The sequence below is a fragment of the Oncorhynchus mykiss genome, chromosome 10 (genome assembly GCF_013265735.2).
Source record: "Oncorhynchus mykiss isolate Arlee chromosome 10, USDA_OmykA_1.1, whole genome shotgun sequence".
Lineage (NCBI taxonomy): Eukaryota > Metazoa > Chordata > Actinopteri > Salmoniformes > Salmonidae > Oncorhynchus > Oncorhynchus mykiss.
The window spans coordinates 37,029,392-37,050,000 of record NC_048574.1 but is presented as its reverse complement, the minus strand read 5'-3'; the positions used below and the strand labels follow the sequence as shown (position 1 = coordinate 37,050,000).

The 20,609-nt window shown below is 44.3% G+C and overlaps 1 protein-coding gene across 4 annotated transcripts in view; it reads right to left on the bottom strand.

The window, feature by feature from the left end:
- nectin3b (nectin cell adhesion molecule 3b) overlaps window positions 1–20,609 on the bottom strand; it is a 69,481-nt gene that overhangs the window by 20,420 nt on the left and 28,452 nt on the right. For all 4 annotated transcript variants that reach the window (XR_005053654.1, XR_005053653.1, XM_036990195.1 and 1 more), the window contains exons 2-5: window positions 4,662–5,009; window positions 2,876–3,175; window positions 1,197–1,314; window positions 932–1,083 (exon numbers count right to left, since the gene is read on the bottom strand). Coding sequence is in view for 2 of the 4 variants with exons in the window: in XM_036990195.1 (XP_036846090.1) it covers window positions 932–1,083; window positions 1,197–1,314; window positions 2,876–3,175; window positions 4,662–5,009 (918 nt within the window). In the remaining 2 variants the exon portion in view is untranslated. The remainder of the gene's footprint in view (window positions 1–931; window positions 1,084–1,196; window positions 1,315–2,875; window positions 3,176–4,661; window positions 5,010–20,609) is intronic.

The following is a 20,609-nucleotide window of genomic DNA, read 5'->3' as shown; positions in this document are numbered from 1 at the left end:
GGCGTGCACACAGCGAAAACACACCACACACAAAACCACAGAGCTCCTCTCAAAGGGAAAAGCAACAAAAAAAAGGTTTAATAAATAATGAATAGGAGTTGAAAAGAGCTGGTGAATGTTATGAATCTGGGACATCCTCATCTCTCAGTCAAGGCTACACGTTTCTGCCTTTCACTCCGTGACAAAGAGAGGGAGGTAAGAGAGACAGAAAGAGGTAGAGATAGAGGAGAGGGGAAAAAGCAGAGAGAGAGAGAGGGAGAGAGATGGAGCATAGAGACAGAGAGATGTACAGTAGTCAACGTGATATTGAAATGAAAGCTCCATTAAGGAGGGGAAGAGAGGTTTACGGCCAAAAGGGTTCATATTGCACAGCAGAGAGACAGAGACACAGGCCAGGCCAGGGGAATGACAGAGGAGACATAGCAGAGGAGAGTGGAGGAGTGAGTTAATGGTCTGGGGGATGAGCAGACATGGGTTTGGCCAAAGAACCAGGGAGATCTCCTCTCCTGTTGAAAATCTGGAGACCTAATCAAGAATAATCAGGGCCTCATTAAGACTCGTACATCTGAGGGCCGGAGATAAATTGGCCCTAACACAGCATGGCACCTCGCTTCATTTCAAACACACCCTCAAGCTTAGACAGACTGGGGTCAAGAATGACGAAATGCTGGACGGATCATGTTTTTTTATTTCATTTTTTTGTAAATGCTGTTGTTACAAAATCATAACAATTAAAAAGTGTTTAGTAGCACGAGCCACAAAGACAGCATTATATATTATATAAATCATGACTCATCTCTATGCTATTATGTTGACACCGAAAGCTTCAAGGCCATAATATGTTTAAAGTTCTCCCTAAGAAAGACAGGAAGAATACGTGTGGAATAACAAGCTGTGTGCACATTCAGCAGCGTTTGTTTCCTCCGCTCACCTTGTATGCGTATCCTCAGGTCCCTGCTGCGTAGGTTGATGTCATTGGCAACCTCACACCTGTAGACTCCAGAGTCATTCCATTGGAGGGGCCTCAGAAACAGCAACGTGTTGTTCACTATCTCCACCCCTTCTGGCATTTTCCCGTCCAGTCTGGGATATCCACAAAACACAATTACATTATACACTGGTTCAACGTTTAATCTGCAGTGGGAACAAATTTGTGCACATAAAAACATGAGTAGCGAGCGCACACGCTCACACACCTGATCCATGTGAAGTGGTGTGCTGGTGGGTTTGCGTTGGCTTTGCAGGTCAGTTGGATGTTCTCACGGCCCACATACCAGTCACCGTCATAACCTACGACCACGATGTCTGGGGCGTCTGCAGAGACACGACACAGAGAAGGGGCAACAGACAGAACCTGAAAAAGTGGAAAACTCAACCACCCCCAACCTTTTTTGTGTGGAATTACATGAATCAATCAAACCTGATGAAATTTCAGCATCAAAGACACCTACAGAACCAGTCTAAAGTTGACACACCTACTCATTCAAGGGTTTTTCTTTATTTTTTTAAACTATTTTCTACATTGTAGAATAAAAGTGAAGACATCGAAACTATGAGATAACACACATGGAATCATCTATTATCCCAAAAAAAGTGTTCAACAAATCAAAATATATTTTATATTTGAGATTCTTCAAAGTAGCCATCCTTTGCCTTGATGACAGCTTTGCACACTCTTGGCATTCTCTCAACCAGCTTCATGAGGTAGTCACCTGGAATGCATTTCAATTAACAGGTGTGTCTTGTTAAAAGTTAATTTGTGGAATTTCCTTCCTTCTTTATGCATTTGAGCCAATCAGATGTGTTGTGACGAGGTAGGGGTGGTATACAGAAGATGATATCAAATAGGGCTAAGTCCATGTTATGGCAAGAACAGCTCAAATAAGCAAAGAGAAATGAAAGTCCATCACTACTTTAAAACGTGAAGGTCAATCAATATGGAAAATGTCAAGAACTTTGAACGTTTCTTCAAGTGCAGTCGCAAAAACCATCAAGCGCTATGATGAAACTGCCGCTCATGAGGCCTGCCGCAGGAAAGGACGACACAGAGTTCCCTCTGCTGCAGAGGATAAGTTCATCAGAGTTACCAGCCTCAAATTGCAGCCCAAATAAATGCTTCACGGAGTTAAAGTAACAGACACATCTCAACATCAACTGTTCAGAGGAGACTGTGTGAATCAGGCCTTCATGGTCGAATCGCTACAAAGAAACCACTACTAAAGGACACCAATAATAAGAGGAGACTTGCTGGGGCCAAGAAACACGAGCAATGGACATTAGACCAGTGGAAATCTGTGCTTTGGTCTGATGAGTCCAAATTTGAGATTTTTGGTTCCAACCTCTGTGTCTTTGTGAGACACAGAGTAGGTGAATGGATGATCTCTGCATGTGTGGTTCCCACCGTGAAGCATGGAGTAGGTGGTGTGATGGTGTGGTGGTGTGGGGCTGCTTTGCTGGTGACACTGTCAGTGATTCATTTAAAATTCAAGGCACACTTAACCAGCATGGCTACCACAGCATTCTGCAGTGATACGCCATCCCATCTGGTTTGAGCTTAGTGTTTTTCAACAGGGCAATGACCCAAAACACACCTTCAGGCTGCGTAAGGGCTATTTGACCAAGGAGAGTGATGGAGTGCTGCATCAGATGACCTGGCCTCTACAAACACAATGTGTTATTTCCTAGTTGAGGTCTTCACTAAAAATAGTACAAATTAAGAAAAACCCTTGAATGAGTAGGTGTGTCCAAACTTTTGACTAGTACTGTATGTGTGAATGATTCTGAACAGAAAAGGCAGTCTCGTGGGTACTCGTATTGAATCACACACACACAGAGACAGAGACAGAGACAGAGAGAGAGACAGAGAGAGACTCACACTGCACGTTGAGCTGGTAGGGGATCCTGAAGTCTGTGTGCAGGGCAGGATGACGCACCACACAGGTGAGGGCGTGACCCTGGATGTGGCGGGTGGGCTGCCACAGGTAGCGCACCTGGGTGCTGGTCGTGCCGTTTGCCTCGTCCTGCAGCGACACCTCTGATTGGCCAAACAGGTCAGTCTCCCAGGAGACTTCGGCGGGGGGCCGGGCCCGCTCAGCGATGCAGGTGGCCACCACTGTTTCATTGCCCTCGTCGATCAGAGCTACCGAGCCAGCCGACACATACACCCTGGGCTCCACTGAGAGAGAGAGAGAGAAGGGGTGAGGAAACATGGATAGAAGGGGTTGTAGTGTTCAGTCAGTGTTCCAGTATCTTCTAGGGCAGGGGTCCCCAATTACATTCAGCCATGGGCCGATTTTTCCTTGAGCAGTTGGTCGGGGGGCTGGAAAATAGTTAGAAATAATTTTTACACTACAAATTGACCACAAAAATTCCTAACAGATACTGTGTAGTATTTGACAAAAACAGAATAATTTCAAACCTGGATTTACATTGGGATACGATCACGTTTTAATTTATGCGTGAGAATATTTGCAAACTGATTTCCTAAATTAACATCACTTTGAGATGATTTTCTGGTGATTTTACAGTCTTACATCCAAAAAACGAAAATCCTAAATATACAAATATATATATATATATTCCGATTTTGTTGTTGTTGTCAGGGGCCAAATAAAATCACCAGCGGGCCGAATATGGCCCGTGGGCCACCTATTGGGGAACCCTGCTCTCGGGAAGCAGAGTTCCTGAGTAGGGTTTGGAAGTGGTTCAGTCATTCACCAAGCTCTTGTTTCCTTCTTTCCATCACTCTTTCTTTCAACCGCCGCCCCCCTTTCCATCTCCCTCCTTTCCCCTGTCCTACTACGCAGTAGCAGCTCAGAGACTTTCTGTAACCCTTCAAAAACAGTGTGTGTAGCCTTGCCTGGAATAATACATCTAACCCCGACTAACTCCCCGGGATCCTTTAAAAGAGGGACGTCTCAATTGCCCACCACATTCCTCTAGCTCCAATTATAACACCCTGTTCCTGTACACCCCTCCCTCGCTCCCATTCCTTCACCCCTCCTCTCACGCAACTGTACCCATACCGTTCTCATTGCAATGCCCCTTCAACCAACCCTTATTCCAACCCCTCGTCCTCACTACCTTCCATCCTTTCTCTCCACACTTTGTCTTACCACTCTCCCTCTGGCCCAGTGATGTGAGTAGGATCCTCTCCCCACAATGGCCATGTGTAGTTCATACATTTTTACATGAGGCTCTTTACTAAGATGCAGGATTACGTTTCAGAATATTACAAGCACACCATCAGCCATACAAACACACACTTACACGAGGTGTGTTGCACAGAGACAGACACTAGCGTTGGGTCATATGGCCAAAAATCCATATTGTGATAAATTGCCTGAATTGATGAGATAATTATTATTTAAAATGATCTTTTAAACTACTACTACTGGTTGTAGCCATCAATTGTCCCATTAACAAATCACCCATATTAGCAAACGTATTTAATTTCAAACTTCACATTTCTCTAGTATAGGTTACTTATAATATCAGCAAAATGCCTGCGATAAGTGATCGGTATAGTCAGTGTCAATAATTTCCTGTTAATCGTCCCAGCTCTAATTGGCACACACACACACACACACAAGCACACCCCCCAACACAAGCACACCCCCCAACACAAGCACACCCCCCAACACAAGCACACACACTCCTACCGAGCACGCTGACAGTGGTGGAGGCCTGTGTGTTGCCCAGGGGGAAGGTGGCCACCTTGCAGGTGTACACTCCAATGTCCTCAAAGCCCACATCCTCCAGTACGATGGTGGCGTCATGGGAGGAGGGCGAGCGGAAGGACAGGCGGCGCACATAGTTTGGGGGGATCGAGATGCCGAACACGGGATTGTACACCGCCACAGTCACCGAGCCTGTGGGGAGCCGGCGCTCCCAGGAACTCTGGGTAAGACTGAGGTTGGCCCCCACCTCCACGCTACAGCCCAACGTCACATTCTTCCCCAATACAGCACTCACCTTCTGGGGAACCAACACCTGACTGCACCCCACACCTGGAGCACAGAAAGGGAGAGAATGAAAGAGAAAATGATTAGTTTCACCATCAACAATCAGTTAATTCCATGTTTTTCTGAAGAACTACTGTAAGAATCAAAAGAAAATAATAACCACATTCCCCTGTGGTTAGTCACGAAGTATAATCAAAAGAGTTGTACTTATCTTGGGCAGTGAAACATAAGCCTGTGTGCAATGTGTATGGCTGTAAATGTAATATGCCCACTGATGACGGCAATAAAGGACTGTGGCAATAGTATACGGACTTCCCCTCGACACACTAAACCCTCCATCTGTCTCTCAGTTGGACATCATTTACCTAATAACATCACATTGGTCACATGCACGTGGTTAGCAGACGTTATTGGTCACATGCACGTGGTTAGCAGACGTTATTGGTCACATGCACGTGGTTAGCAGACGTTATTGGTCACATGCACGTGGTTAGCAGACGTTATTGGTCACATGCACGTGGTTAGCAGACGTTATTGGTCACATACACGTGGTTAGCAGATGTTATTCAAATCAAAGTTAATTTGTCACGTGCGCCGAATACAACAGGTAGACCTTACAGTGAAATGCTTACTTACTACAGGCTTTAACCAATAGTGCAAAAAAGGTATTAGGTGAACAAAAGGTAGGTAAAGAAATAAAACAACAGTAAAAAGACAGGCTATATACAGTAGCGAGGCTATAAAAAGTAGTGAGGCTACATACAGACACCGGTTAGTCAGGTTGATTGAGGTAGTATGTACATGTAGATATGGTTAAAGTGGCTATGCATATATGATGAACAAAGAGGGGTTGGCGGGTGGGACACAATGCAGATAGCCCGGTTAGCCACTGCGGGAGCACTGGTTGGTCAGCCCAATTGAGGTAGTATGTACATGAATGTATAGTTAAAGTGACTATGCATATATGATAAACAGAGAGTAGCGGCAGCATAAAAGGAGGGGTTGGGGGGGGGGGAAACACAATGCAAATAGTCCGGGTAGCCATTTGATTACCTGTTCAGGAGTCTTATGGCTTAGGGGTAAAAACTGTTGAGAAGCCTTTTTGTCCTCGACTTGACACTCCAGTACCGCTTGCCATGCGGTAGTAGAGAGAACAGTCTATGACTGGGGAGGCTGTGATCTTTGACAATTTTCAGGGCCTTCCTCTGACACCGCCTGGTGTAGACGTCCTGGATGGCAGGACCTGGGCCGTACGCACTACCCTCTGAAGTGCCTTGCGGTCAGAGGCCGAGCAGTTGCCGTACCAGGTAATTGATGCAACCAGTCAGGCAGGATGCTCTCGATGTCGCAGCTGTATCACCTTTTGAGGATCTCAGGACCCATGCCAAATCTTTTTAGTTTCCTGAGGGCGAATAGGCTCTGTCCTGCCCTCTTCACAACTGTCTTGGTGTGTTTGGACCATTCTAGTTTGTTGTTGATGTGGACACCGAGGAACTTGAAGCTCTCAACCTGCTCCACAACAGCCCCGTCGATGAGAATGGGGGTGTGCTCGGTGCTCCTTTTCCTGTCTACAATAATCTCGTTAGTCTTGGTTACGTTGAGGGATAGGTTGTTATTCTGGCACCACCCGGCCAGGTCTCTGACTTCCTCCCTATAGGCTGTCTCGTCATTGATCAGGCCTACCACTGTTGTGTCGTCGGCAAACTTGATGGTGTTGGAGTCGTGCCTGGCCATGCAGTCGTGGGTGAACAGGGAGTACAGGAGGGGACTGAGCATGCACCCCTGGGGAGCTCCAGTGTTAAGATGCAGCGTGGCAGATGTGTTGCTGCCTACCCTCACCACCTGGGGGCGGACCGTCAGGAAGTCCAGGATCCAGTTGCAGAGGGAGGTGTTTAGTCCCAGGATCCTTAGCTTAGCAATGAGATTTGAGGGCACTATGGTGTTGAACACTGAGCTGTAGTCAATGAAGAGCATTCTCACATAAGTGTTCCTTTGTCCAAGTGGGAAAGGGAAGTGCAATAGAGATTGCATCATCTGTGGACCTGTTTGGGCAGTATGCAAATTGGAGTGGAACTTGGGTTTCTGGGATAATGGTGTTGATGTGAGCCATTACCAACCTTTCAAAGCACTTCATGGCTACAGACGTGAGTGCTACAGGTCTGTAGTAATTTGGGCAGGTTACCTTTGCATTCTTGGGCACAGGGACTATGGTGGTCTGCTTGAAACATGTTGGTATTACAGACTTAATCAGGGACATGTTGAAAATGTCAGTGAAGACACCTGCCAGTTGTAAGACCTTTTAAACAGGTCAACATACGTCAGCTACGGAGAGGGTGATCACACAGTCGTCTGGAACAGCTGATGCTCTCATGCATGCCTCAGTGTTGCTTGCCTCGAGGGGGGGATAGAAGTGATTTAGCTCTTCTGGTAGGCTCGTGTCACTGGGCAGCTCGCGGCTGTGCTTCCCTTTGTAGTCTGTAATAGTTTGCAAGCCCTGCCACATAAGACGAGTGTCGGAGCCAGTGTAGTATGATTCAATCTTAGCCCTGTATTGACGCTTTGCCTGTTTGATGGTTCGTCGCAGGGCATAGCAGGATTTCTTGTAAGCTTCCGGGTTAGAGTCCCGCACCTTGAAAGCGGCAGCTCTACCCTTTAGCTCAGTGTGAATGTTGCCTGTAAACCATGGCTTCTGGTTGGGGTATGTATGTACAGTAACTGTGGGGAAGACGTCCTCAATGCACTTATTGATAAAGCCAGTGACTGATGTGGTGTACTCCTCAATGCCATTGGAAGAATCCCGGAACATGTTCCAGTCTGTGATAAAACAGTCCTGTAGTTTAGCATCTGCTTCATCTGACCACTTTTTTCTATTGGTGACATACACGTGTTTAGCAGATGTTATTGTGGGTGTAGCGAAGTGCTTGTGTTTCTGGCTCTGACAGAGCAGCAATATCTAACAATTTCACAACATATGCCCAATACACACAAATATAAATCAAGGAATGGGATTAAGAATATATAAATATATGGACGAGCAATGTCAGAGCGGCATAGACTAAGATACAGTAGGATAGAATACAGTATATACATATGAGATGAGTAATGCAAAGTATGTAAACATTATTAGTGACTAGTGTTCCATTTATTAAAAGTGGCCAGTGATTTCAAGTCAATGTACATTTGAAGTCGGAAGTTTACATACACTTAGGTTGGAGTCATTAAAACTTGTTTTTCAACCACTCCAAAAATGTATTGTTAACAAACAATAGTTTTGGCAAGTCTGTTAGGACATCTACTTTGTGCATGACACAAGTAATTTTTCCAGCAATTGTTTACAGACAGATTATTTCACTGTATCACAATTCCAGTGGGTCAGAAGCTCAAACACTAAGTTCACTGACTTTCAACAGCTTGGAAATTCCAGAAAATTATGTCATGGCTCTAGAAGCTTCTAGAGTTGCGATACAGTGAAATAATCTGTCAAGTAGCCCGAGTCAATTGGAGGTGTACCTGTGAATGTATTTCAAACTCAGTGCCTCTTTGCTAGACATCATGGGAAAATCAAAAGAAATCAGCCAAGACCTCAAAAAAAATTGCAGACCTCCACAAGTCTGGTTCATCATTGGGAGCAATTTCCAAACACCTGAAGGTACCATGTTCATCTGTACAAACAATAGTACGCAAGTATAAACACCACGGGACCACGCAGCCGTCATACCGCTCAGGAAGGAGATGCGTTCTGTCTCCTAGAGATTAACGTACTTTGGTGCGAAAAACACAAATCAATCCAAGAACAACAGCAAAGGACCAAGTGAAGTTGCTGGAGGAAACAGTTACAAAATGATCTATATTCACAGTAAAACGAGTCCTATATCGACATAACCTGAAAGGCCGCTCAGCAAGGAAGAAGCCACTGCTCCAAAACCGCCATAAAAAAAAAAAAAAATCCAGGCTACGGTTTGCAACTGCACATTGGGACAAAGATCGTACTTTTTGGAGAAATGTCCTTTGGTCTAATGAAACAAAAATAGAACTATTTGGCCATAATGACCATCGTTATGTTTGGAGGAAAAAGGGGGAGGCTTGCAACCCGAAGAACACCATCCCAACCGTGAAGCATGGGGGTGGCAGCATCATGTTGTGAGGGTGCTTTGCTGCAGGAGGGACTGATACACTTCACAAAATAGATGGCTTCATGAGGCAGGAAAATTACGTGGATATATTGATGCAACATCTCAAGACATCAGTCAGGAAGTTAAAGCTTGGTCGCAAATGGGTCTTCCAAATGGACAATGACCCCAAGCATACTTCCAAATTTGTGGCAAAATGGCTTAAGGACAATAAAGTCAAGGTATTGGAATGGCCATCACAAAGCCCTGACCTCAATCCTATAGAAGATTTGTGGGCAGAACTGAAAAAGCATGTGCGAGCAAGGAGGCCTACAAACCTAACTCAGTTACACCAGCTCTGTCAGGAGGAATGGAGAAAAACATTCATTGTGGGAAGCTTGTGGAAGGCTACCCAAAACGTTTGACCCAAGTTAAACAATTTAAAGGCAACGCTACAAAAAACCAATTGAGTGTATGTAAACTTCTGACCCACTGGGAAAGTGATGAAAGAAATAAAAGCTGAAATAAATCACTCTACTATTATTCTGACATTTCACATTCTTAAATAAAGTGGTGATCGTAACTGACCTAAGACAGGGAATTTTTACTGAGTTGTGAAAAACTGATTTGAAATGTATTTGGCTAAGGTGTATGTAAACTTCCAACTTCAACTGTATATAGCTATTTACAGTTTGATGGCTTTGAGATTGAAAAATGTCTTCTGTCTCTCGGTCCCAGCTTTGAAGCACCTGTCTGACCTCGCCTTCTGGAGGATAGCGGTGTGAACAGGCAGTGGCTCAGGTGGTTGTTGTCTTTGATTATATTTTTGGCCTTCCTGTGACATCGGGTAATGTGAATGTCCTGGAGTGCAGGTAGTTAATCCCCAGTGATGCGTTGGGCAGACCGCACCACCCTCTGGAGAGCCCTACGATTGGGGGCAGTGCAGTTGCCGTACCAGGCGGTGATACAGCCCGACAGGACGCTCTCAATTGTGCATTTGTAAAAGTTTGTGTTTTATGTGCCTAGCCAAATTTCTTCAGCCTCCTGAGGTTGAATAGGCGCTGTTGAGCCTTCTTCACCACACTGTCTGTGTGGGTGGACCATTTCAGTTTGTCAGTGATGTGTACACCGAGGAACTTAAAGCTTTCCACCTTCTGTGGATGGGGGGGGGGGGGGGTGCGGGTGCTCCCTCTGCGGTTTCCTGAAGTCCACGATCATCTCCTTTGATTTGTTGACGTTGAGTGAGAGGTTATTTTCCTGGTTACTCCCAGAGCCCTCACCTCCTCCCCATTGACGGTCTCGTCATTGCTGTTAATCAAGCATGCTACTGTTGGGTTGTCTGAAATCTTGATGATTGAGTTGGAGGCATGCGTGGCCACGCAGTCATGGGTGAACAGGGAGGACAGAAGGGGCCTAAGCATGCACCCTTGTGGGGCCCCAGTGTTGAGGATCACCGAAGTGGAGGTGTTGTTTCCTACCTTCACCACCTGGGGGCGGCCCGTCAGGAAGTCCAGGACCCAGTTGTACAGGGCAGACCCAGGGCCTCGAGCTTAATGATGCGCTTGGACGTTACCATGTTGTTGAATGCTGAGCTAGTGTCAATTAACTGCATTTTTACATAGTTATTCCTCTTGTCCAGATGGGATAGGGCAGTGTGATTGCATCGTCTGTGGATCTATTGGGGCGGTAAGCAAATTGATGGGTCTAGGGTAACAGGTAAGGTAGATCCTTGACGAGTCTCTCAAAGCACTTCATGATGATAGAAGTGAGTGCAACGGGGCGATAATTTAGTTCAGTTACATTTGCCTTCTTGGGTACAGGAAAAATGGTGGCCACCTTGAAGCATGTGGTGACAGCAGATTGGGATAAGGAGATATTGAATATGTCTGTAAACACACCAGCCAGTTGATCTGTGCATGCTGAGGATGCGGCAAGGGATGCCGTCTGGGTCAGCAGCCCTGTGAGGGTTAACACTTAAATGTCTTAGGCACGTCGGCCACGGAGAAGTAAAGCCCACAGTCCTTGGTAGCGTTATCCTCAAAGCAGCCGTAGAAGGTAGATGCTTGTCCAGAAGCAAGACGTTGGTGTCTGCGACGTGGCTTGTTTTCCTTTTGTAGTCTGATTGCCTGTAGACCCTGTCACAAACGTCTCATATCTGAGCCGTTGAATTGCGACTCCACTTTGTCTCTATACTGGCATTTTGCCTGTTTGATTTCCTTGGTGAGGGAATAGCTACACTTTGTATTCTGCCATATTCCCAGTCACCTTGACATGGTTAAATGTGGTGGTTCACGCTTTCAGTTTTGCGTGAATGCTGCCCTCTATCCACAGTTTCTGGTTAGAATAGATTTTAATAGTCATAGTGGGTACAACATTTCCTATACACTTCCTGATAATCTCAGATTCCGATTGGTCAGACCAGCATTGCATAGTCCTTAGCACAGGTATTTCCTGTTTGAGTTTCTGCCTATAGGAAGGGAGCAGCAAAATGGAGTCGTGGTCAGATTTTCCAAAAGGAGGGTGGGGGAGGGCCTTGTAGGCATCCCGGAAGTTGGAGTAGCAGTGGTCGAGTGTTTAAGCAGCGCGAGTACTACAGTCAATGTGATGATAGAACTTCTGCAGCCTTTTTATCAAATTTGATTTGTTAAAATACCTAGCTCCAATAAATACGGCCTCGGGGTATGTGGTTTCCAGTTTGCATAATGTCCAGTGAAATTCTTTGAGGGCCGTGGTGGTATTGGCTTGAATGGGGTGGATATACAAGGCTGTGACTATAACCGAAGATAATTCTCTTGGGAGATAATACGGTCGGCATTTGATGAGGTATTCTAGGTTGGGTGAACAAAAGGACTTGAGTTCCTGTACGTTATCACAATCACACCATGAGTCGTTAATCATGAAACATACACCACACACTTCCTAAGTCAGACAGGAAGACCACTGAGTACCTCTCCTCCGCCGGCATGGTTTTGGTTTTTCACACATAAAAACACATGCAGAGCCTATGTACGTGTAGAAGTATGCTAACAGGTAAGGAGGACAATCCAAATCTAAAATTGTGTTTTACCAGAATGAAAGTAAGCTACTGGAGAGACACCTAATCTAGCTATAGGCTTTCTGCTGAACGGGGCTTAGATTGTCCAGGTTCACCATCAGCAATAGTTTTCATAGTTTTTGCATTAAACAATCAGTGTATATGGTCAATTTTAGATATTAAATTATTAATTTAATTCATTTTACCCTGTATACCGCGGAATCACGTTTCAGAGGAAATCCAAAGTTATGCTAGATATTCATTGGCTGTCACAGCTAATTTGTAAATGATAAATATTGATGCATTACTAGCTCAAACACTTAATATGCCAGCTCAGAGAGAGCCAGCTCAGAGAGAGCCAGCTCAGAGAGAGCCAGCTCAGAGAGAGCCAGCTCCTGAGCTCCATCAGCAGATGATTTTAATTTAGAATGGAAAATTTGTGTGTTCATGCAACCGAATCATTTCCCACTAAATCGTTCTGGTATCGTATCCAGCCCCTGTATATAGATACGTATCGAATCGTCTTGAAAGGGAAAGATGCACATCCCTACTAGCTAGCATATAGCCTAATCATGGATGCTATTTTCTAATTTATTAGGATCCCCGTTAGCTGTTGCGAAAGCAGGAGCTACTCTTCCCGGGGTCCACACAAAACATGACATAATACAGAACATTAATAAACAAGAACAGAAATACATTGAAAAAAAAAAAAATGTTTAAGGCACACGTAGCATACATATCAATACACACTATCTAGGTCAAATAGGGGAGAGGCGTTGTGCCATGAGGTGCCGCTTTATCTGGTTTGCTGTTCATTTAAAAAACTCAAGTACCGATCGTTACCGCTGGACTCCCTGTTATACTCAAACTATATATATATATATATATATATATATATATATATATATATATATATATATATATATATATATATATATATATATATATATATATATATATATATATATATATATATATATATGTGTGTGTGTGTGTGTATAATATGTAGATGTGTGTATATGTGTGTGTGTATATAATATGTAGATGTGTGTGTGTGTGTGTGTGTGTGTGTGTGTGTGTGTGTGCGCGTATATAATATATAGATGTGTGTGCGCGTGTGTAATATATGTGTGTGTGTGTGTGTGTGTATATAATATATAGATGTGTGTGTGTGTATGTGTGTGTGTATACACTGCTCAAAAAAATAAAGGGAACACTAAAAACAACACAATGTAACTCCAAATCAATCACACTTCTGTGAAATCAAACTGTCCACTTAGGAAGCAACACTGATTGACAATAAATTTCACATGCTGTTGTGCAAATGGAATAGACACCAGGTGGAAATGATAGGCTATTAGCAATACACCCCCAATACAGGAGTGGTTCTGCAGATGGTGACCTAAGACCACTTCTCAGTTCATATGCTTCCTGGCTGATGTTTTGGTCACTTTTGAATGCTGGCGGTGCTTTCACTCTAGTGGTAGCATGAGACGGAGTCTACAACCCACACAAGTGGCTCAGGTAGTGCAGCTCATCCAGGATGGCACAACAATGCGAGCTGTGGCAAGAAGGTTTGCTGTGTCTGTCAGCGTAGTGTCCAGAGCATGGAGGCGCTACCAGGAGACAGGCCAGTACATCAGGAGACGTGGAGGAGGCCGTAGGAGGGCAACAACCCAGCAGCAGGACCGCTAACTCCGCCTTTGTGCAAGGAGGAGCAGGAGGAGCACTGCCAGAGCCCTGCAAAATGACCTCCAGCTTGCCACAAATGTGTATGTGTCTGCTCAAACGGTCAGAAGTAGACTCCATGAGGGTGGTATGAGGGCCCGACGTCCACAGGTGGGGGTTGTGCTTACAGCCCAACACCGTGCAGGACGTTTGGCAAATTCGCCACTGGCGCCCTGTGCTCTTCACAGATGAAAGCAGGTTCACACTGAGCACATGTGACGGACGTGACAGTCTGGAGATGCCGTGGAGAACGTTCTGCTGCCTGCAACAACCTCCGGTGACCGGTTTGGCGGTGGGTCAGTCATGGTGTGGGGTGGCATTTCTTTGGGGGGCCGCACAGCCCTCCATGTGCTCACCAGAGGTAGCCTAACTGCCATTAGGTACCAAGATGAGATCCTCAGACCCCTTGTGAGACCATATGCTGGTGCGGTTGGCCCTGGGTTCCTCCTAATGCAAGACAATGCTAGACCTCATGTGGCTGGAGTGTGTCAGCAGTTCCTGCAAGAGGAAGGCATTGATGCTATGGACTGGCCCGCCCGTTCCCCAGACCTGAATCCAATTGAGCACATCTGGGACATCATGTCTCGCTCCATCCACCAACGCCACGTGGCACCACAGACTGTCCAGAAGTTGGCGGATGTTTTAGTCCAGGTCTGGGAGGTGATCCCTCAGGAGACCATCCGCCACCTCATCAGGAGCATGCCCAGGCATTGTAGGAAGGTCATACAGGCACGTGGAGGCCACACATACTACTGAGCCTCATTTTGACTTGTTTTAAGGACATTACATCAAAGTTGGATCAGCCTGTAGTGTGGTTTTCCACTTTAATTTTGAGTGCGACTCCAAATCCAGACCTCCATGGGTTGATAAATTTGATTTCCATTGATAATGTGTGTGTGATTTTGTTGTCGGCACATTCAACTATGTAAAGAAAAAAGTATTTAATAAGAATATTTCATTCATTCAGATCTAGGATGTGTTATTTTAGTGTTCCCTTTATTTTTTTGAGTAGTATATATATATATATATATATACACACACATATACACTCCGTCTTCATGGATGACCTCAACTATACTGAACAAAAATAAAACGTAACATAAAAACAAAACAAAATAATTTGTCCTATGTTTCAAGAGCTGAAATAAATGATCCCAGAAATTGTCCATACGCACAAAAAGCTCATTTCTCAAATTTGGCACACAATTTTGTCTACATCCCTGTCAGTGAGCATTTCTACTTTGCCAAGATAATCCATCCACCTGACAGGTGTGGAATATCAAGAAGCTGATTAAACAGCATGATCATTACACCTCTTGTGCTGGGGACTCTAAAATGTGCAGTTGTGTCACACAACACAATGCCACAGATATCTCAAGTTGAGGGAGTATGCAATTGGTAGGATGACTGCAGGAATGTCCACCAGAGCTGTTGTCAGAGATCTGAATGTTAATTTCTCTACCATAAGCCATTTAGAGAATTTGGCAGTGTGTCCAACTGGCCTCAACTGCAAACCATGTGTAACCACTCCAGCCCAGGACCTCCACATCCAGACTCTTAACCTGCAGGATAGTCTGAGACCAGCCACCAGGACAGCTGATGAAACTGATGAGTATTTCTGTTTGTAATAAAGCCCTTCTGTGGGGAAAAACTCCTTCTGATTGGCTGGCCCAGTAGGTGGGCTTATGCCCTCCCAGGCCCACCCATGGCTGCACCCCTGCCAAGTCATGTGAAATCCATAGATTAGGGCCTAATTCATTTATTTACATTGACTGATTTCCTTATATGAACTTTAACTCTGTATTAAATTGTTGCATGTTGCGTTTATATTTTTGTTCAGTGTAGATATCTTAATTTCATGTGTGTGTCATCTGAAGATGATCATAGTCTTTCAAAACATTAATCGTGTCTGAAAATAGTGTGTGTGTGGTCGGGAGAGACCGAGACAGATATATATATATATATATATATTTAGTTGAAAGAGCATTGACGTCAGCTCCCGCTTAGACATTCCAAACAAAACACAAGCTTAGTCAGTGCCATCAAACTAAGCATTCACAGACATCTGTGTTGACCTGATCATGAATCCACAGCAACCAGCATTTGGTTTTCCATCATAATAATACACAGGCCAGTGTTTGCGTGTGTTCCCGAAGATCAGTGCATTCTGGTGCAATAGCTGCCTGCCCTACTTCTGACCTGAATCCAGGAATTAAAAGCATCCCTTTGTGAAAATGCTCGCTCTGTCCCGGTGTCCAATCAGAACTTCCCCCTAAAGCCATGTCATCCCCTCCAGTCATTTACATGTCCTGTCCACACACACATCATTAAGATCAGCAGTGGCCCACAGACACAGACAAAGGGAGAGAGGCAACAGGAGAATACAGAGGGAGATGAAACAGGATAGAGGGAGAGGCAACAGGAGAATACAGAGGGAGAGGCAACAGGAGAATACAGAGGGAGAGGCAACAGGAGAATACAGAGGGAGATGAAACAGGAGAATACAGAGGGAGATGAAACAGGAGAATACAGAGGGAGATGAAACAGGAGAATACAGAGGGAGAGGAAACAGGAGAATACAGAGGGAGAGGCAACAGGAGAATACAGAGGGAGAGGCAACAGGAGAATACAGAGGGAGATGAAACAGGAGAATACAGAGGGAGATGAAACAGGAGAATACAGAGGGAGATGAAACAGGAGAATACAGAGGGAGAGGCAACAGGAGAATACAGAGGGAGATGAAACAGGAGAATACAGAGGGAGAGGAAACAGGAGAATACAGAGGGAGATGAAACAGGAGAATACAGAGGGAGATGAAACAGGAGAATACAGAGGGAGATGAAACAGGAGAATACAGAGGGAGAGGCAACAGGAGAATACAGAGGGAGAGGCAACAGGAGAATACAGAGGGAGAGGCAACAGGAGAATACAGAGGGAGAGGCAACAGGAGAATACAGAGGGAGATGAAACAGGAGAATACAGAGGGAGAGGCAACAGGAGAATACAGAGGGAGATGAAACAGGAGAATACAGAGGGAGAGGAAACAGGAGAATACAGAGGGAGAGGCAACAGGAGAATACAGAGGGAGATGAAACAGGAGAATACAGAGGGAGATGAAGCAGGAGAATACAGAGGGAGATGAAACAGGAGAATACAGAGGGAGAGGCAACAGGAGAATACAGAGGGAGATGAAACAGGAGAATACAGAGGGAGATGAAACAGGAGAATACAGAGGGAGATGAAACAGGAGAATACAGAGGGAGATGAAACAGGAGAATACAGAGGGAGATGAAACAGGAGAATACAGAGGGAGATGAAACAGGAGAATACAGAGGGAGATGAAACAGGAGAATACAGAGGGAGATGAAACAGGAGAATACAGAGGGAGAGGCAACAGGAGAATACAGAGGGAGAGGAAACAAATGTATCACTAAGAGATTCTGGCGAAGAGGAAAAACAAGTGTAAGGAATGAGTCCCAGATAGAATACATGCGAAACATCATAATACCATCATGCTGCAAGCCGCCAGCCCCCTCAACGAAATCACTAATTGCAACAAGCTGCCAGTGGGAAGACGTCATTGTATAGCATTGCTTGGCAACTGACTCCAAACATTCCGCCTGTTTTTGTCGTGCCAACAACAATCCCAGCCCAATCTCCCAACCCCCCCGCCAACGGAAAACAGACGGTTTTTCCTGAGTGTCCCCCTAACAACACCAACCTTTGAACCTGGGGCGACCTGAGCACAGAGATAAGAGAGGGGGATGAGAGGAAAATCAACAGGAGGATGGCCATTCATTAAAGGACAGGATTTAATCAAAGAACACAACAATTCTCAGAACATTCTCTGAACATCCAAGGTCATGTCGTGCCCTGGAGATTAACGGTTGAGTTATGTGGCATTTTATAGGGGTGGGATAAGACCGAGAGGATGGGAAACGGTCAGAAACTCTTTGTAATCCCTCCCTGAATTCTCAGATATTTTACTAGCTTGCAGCGCAACGACTAGAGGTCTGAATTTTCCAAATTACTGCACGGCCCCGCATTGCCCACAGTTGACTTTGCAAGGCTCTTACGTCAACAAGGAGGAAACACAGTATTGTGTTTACTGTTGGACATCTGTTGACTCTTGCTAGACATGTCAAAGATCACTGGCAGCTGTGTCACTTCCTGGTGGCTCATTTAGTTAGATCGTTACACACAGTGACTGTATTCTCAGACAGGAAATCCACAATAGAACCATTTACACTGTAACCCAGCAGAGGTCGAGCTTCATCCACAGAGGAGGACCTACAGGACGTGGTTCTGATGAGGGGAACTGTAGAACAGAACCATCCTGTTGTCCAGGAGAGGAGTGGCTGTATCGGTGCTCACTACTCAAAACTGGAACTTTAAGATGGAGATTTTTATAATGGGAGTCAGGTGGTTTAAATTGCAATAGATTGTTATATATCCTATTAATAACCAGACCACTAGAGATCTGCTCAATCAGAGCTTTCATCTTCTCTGTTGTTATTTTTAGGCTCCCCTCAAAAGCAGAGAGCCTCTTTCACCATGATCTTCAATGTAATCACCTAACCTCCAGGAGAAAGAGGAAAGGACAACAAACGCTTTCCTCCTCAACGCTCCTGTGATGACATGATCTTCCTTAATAAACGGGTGTGAAAACTACACTTTCAGAGAAACAAATGAAATGTCATTTTCTACTGTATCAAAATGAAATCAGCCATGAAGAGAAGCACACACATACTCGTCACAGAGAAGAAGCACGACTGTAGCCTCTGTCACACGCACACACAGTCCTGGCAGCAAGGACAGATCGTTCCCAGAGGAGACTCAAGTCATCATTCTCCCTCCGTCAGCACTACCTTCACATACACCACTCACGTGGCAGCAGGTGTGTGTTACTATACCTCTGTGTGCTAGTGATAGGAAGGAACTATTGTTTGTGTTAGTGGCTTTGATAGTGTATTTGGGTATACGTGTCATGAACACATTATATTAAATGACATCAACTCATTGGGAGGTGTTCCTCTAGGTCGTGACGTGCGTTAGAGTTACTACAACAATGCCTGGGTGAAATCCGACTCCGTCATCACTGGAGGTCTCAGAGAACTAGAACCAGGCGTCTAATCAGGATTGTACAATATTTGCTCATTTTTATTTGTATTTAAAAAAAATATCATTCAAGCTCTGTCAAGTCAGTTGTTGATTATTGCTTGACAGCCATTTTCAAGTTGCCATTGATTTTCAAGTCGATTTAAGTCAAAACTAAGTAGGCCACTTGGGAACATTCAATGTCGTCTTGGTAAGCAACTCCAGTGTATATTTGGCCTCGTGTTTTAGATTATTGTCCTGCTGAAACATGAATTTGTCTCACAGTGTCTGTTAGAAAGCAGACCAGGTCTTCCTCTAGGACTTTGCCTGTACTTAGGTATATTCTGTTAATTTTTTTTATCCTAAAAAAATCCTTAGTCCTTGCTGATGACAAGCATACCCATAACATAATGCAACCACCACCATGCTTGAAAATATGAAGAGTGGCACTCTGTGATGTGTTGGATTTGCCCCAAACATAACGCTTTGTATACAGGACAGTTCATTTCTTTGCCATATTTTTGCAGTTTTACTTTCGTGCCTTATTGCTAAAATGAATATTTTCTTTCTGTACAGACTTCCTTCTTTTGACTTTGTGATTTAGGCTAGTATTGTGAAGTAAGTACAATGTTGATACATCCTCCCATCAAAGCCATTAGTCTGTTTTAAAGTCATCATTGGCCTCATGGTGAAATCCCTGAGGGGTTTTCTTCCTCGCTGGCAACTGAGTTAGGAAGGACACCTGTATCTTTGTAGTGACTGGATGTACTGATACACCATCCCAAAGTGTAATTAATAACTTCACCATACTCAAAGTGATATACAATGTCTGTTTTTTATTTTATATATCTCCCAATAGGTGCCCTTCTTTGTGAGTCAATGAAAAACCTCCCTGGTCTTTGTGGTTGAATCTGTGTTTGTAATTCACTGATTGACTGAGGGACCTTACAGATAATTTTGTGTGGGGTACAGAGAGGACGTAGTCATTCATAAATCATGTTAAACACTATCATTGCACACACAAGTGAGTCCATGCAACTTATTATGTAACTTGTTAGACAGTTTTTTAAATAATAATACATTTCCACAGGGCCATGGAAATTGACGAGGGTTAAGCACATTTTTACTCCTGAACTTATTTAGGCTTTCCATAACACTTATTGACTCAAGACATTTCAGCATTTCATTTTCAATTAATTTGTAATAATTTCTAAAGACGTAATTCCACTGACATTATGGGGTATTGTGTGTAGGCCAATGACAACATCCATTTTAAATTCAGGCTGTAACACAAAATGTGGGAAAAGTCAAGGGGTGTGAATACTTTCTGAAGGCACTGAGAAAATACTGCAATATCCAAGTGTATTGATGGACATACTAAGGACAGATCCATTAGTACCAATATAAAAAATGGCTGTTATTATAGTGCCTTGCGAAAGTATTCGGCCCCCTTGAACTTTGCGACCTTTTGCCACATTTCAGGCTTCAAACAAAGATATAAAACTGTATTTTTTTGTGAAGAATCAACAACAAGTGGGACACAATCATGAAGTGGAACGACATTTATTGGATATTTCAAACTTTTTTAACAAATCAAAAACTGAAAAATTGGGTGTGCAAAATTATTCAGCCCCTTTACTTTCAGTGCAGCAAACTCTCTCCAGAAGTTCAGTGAGG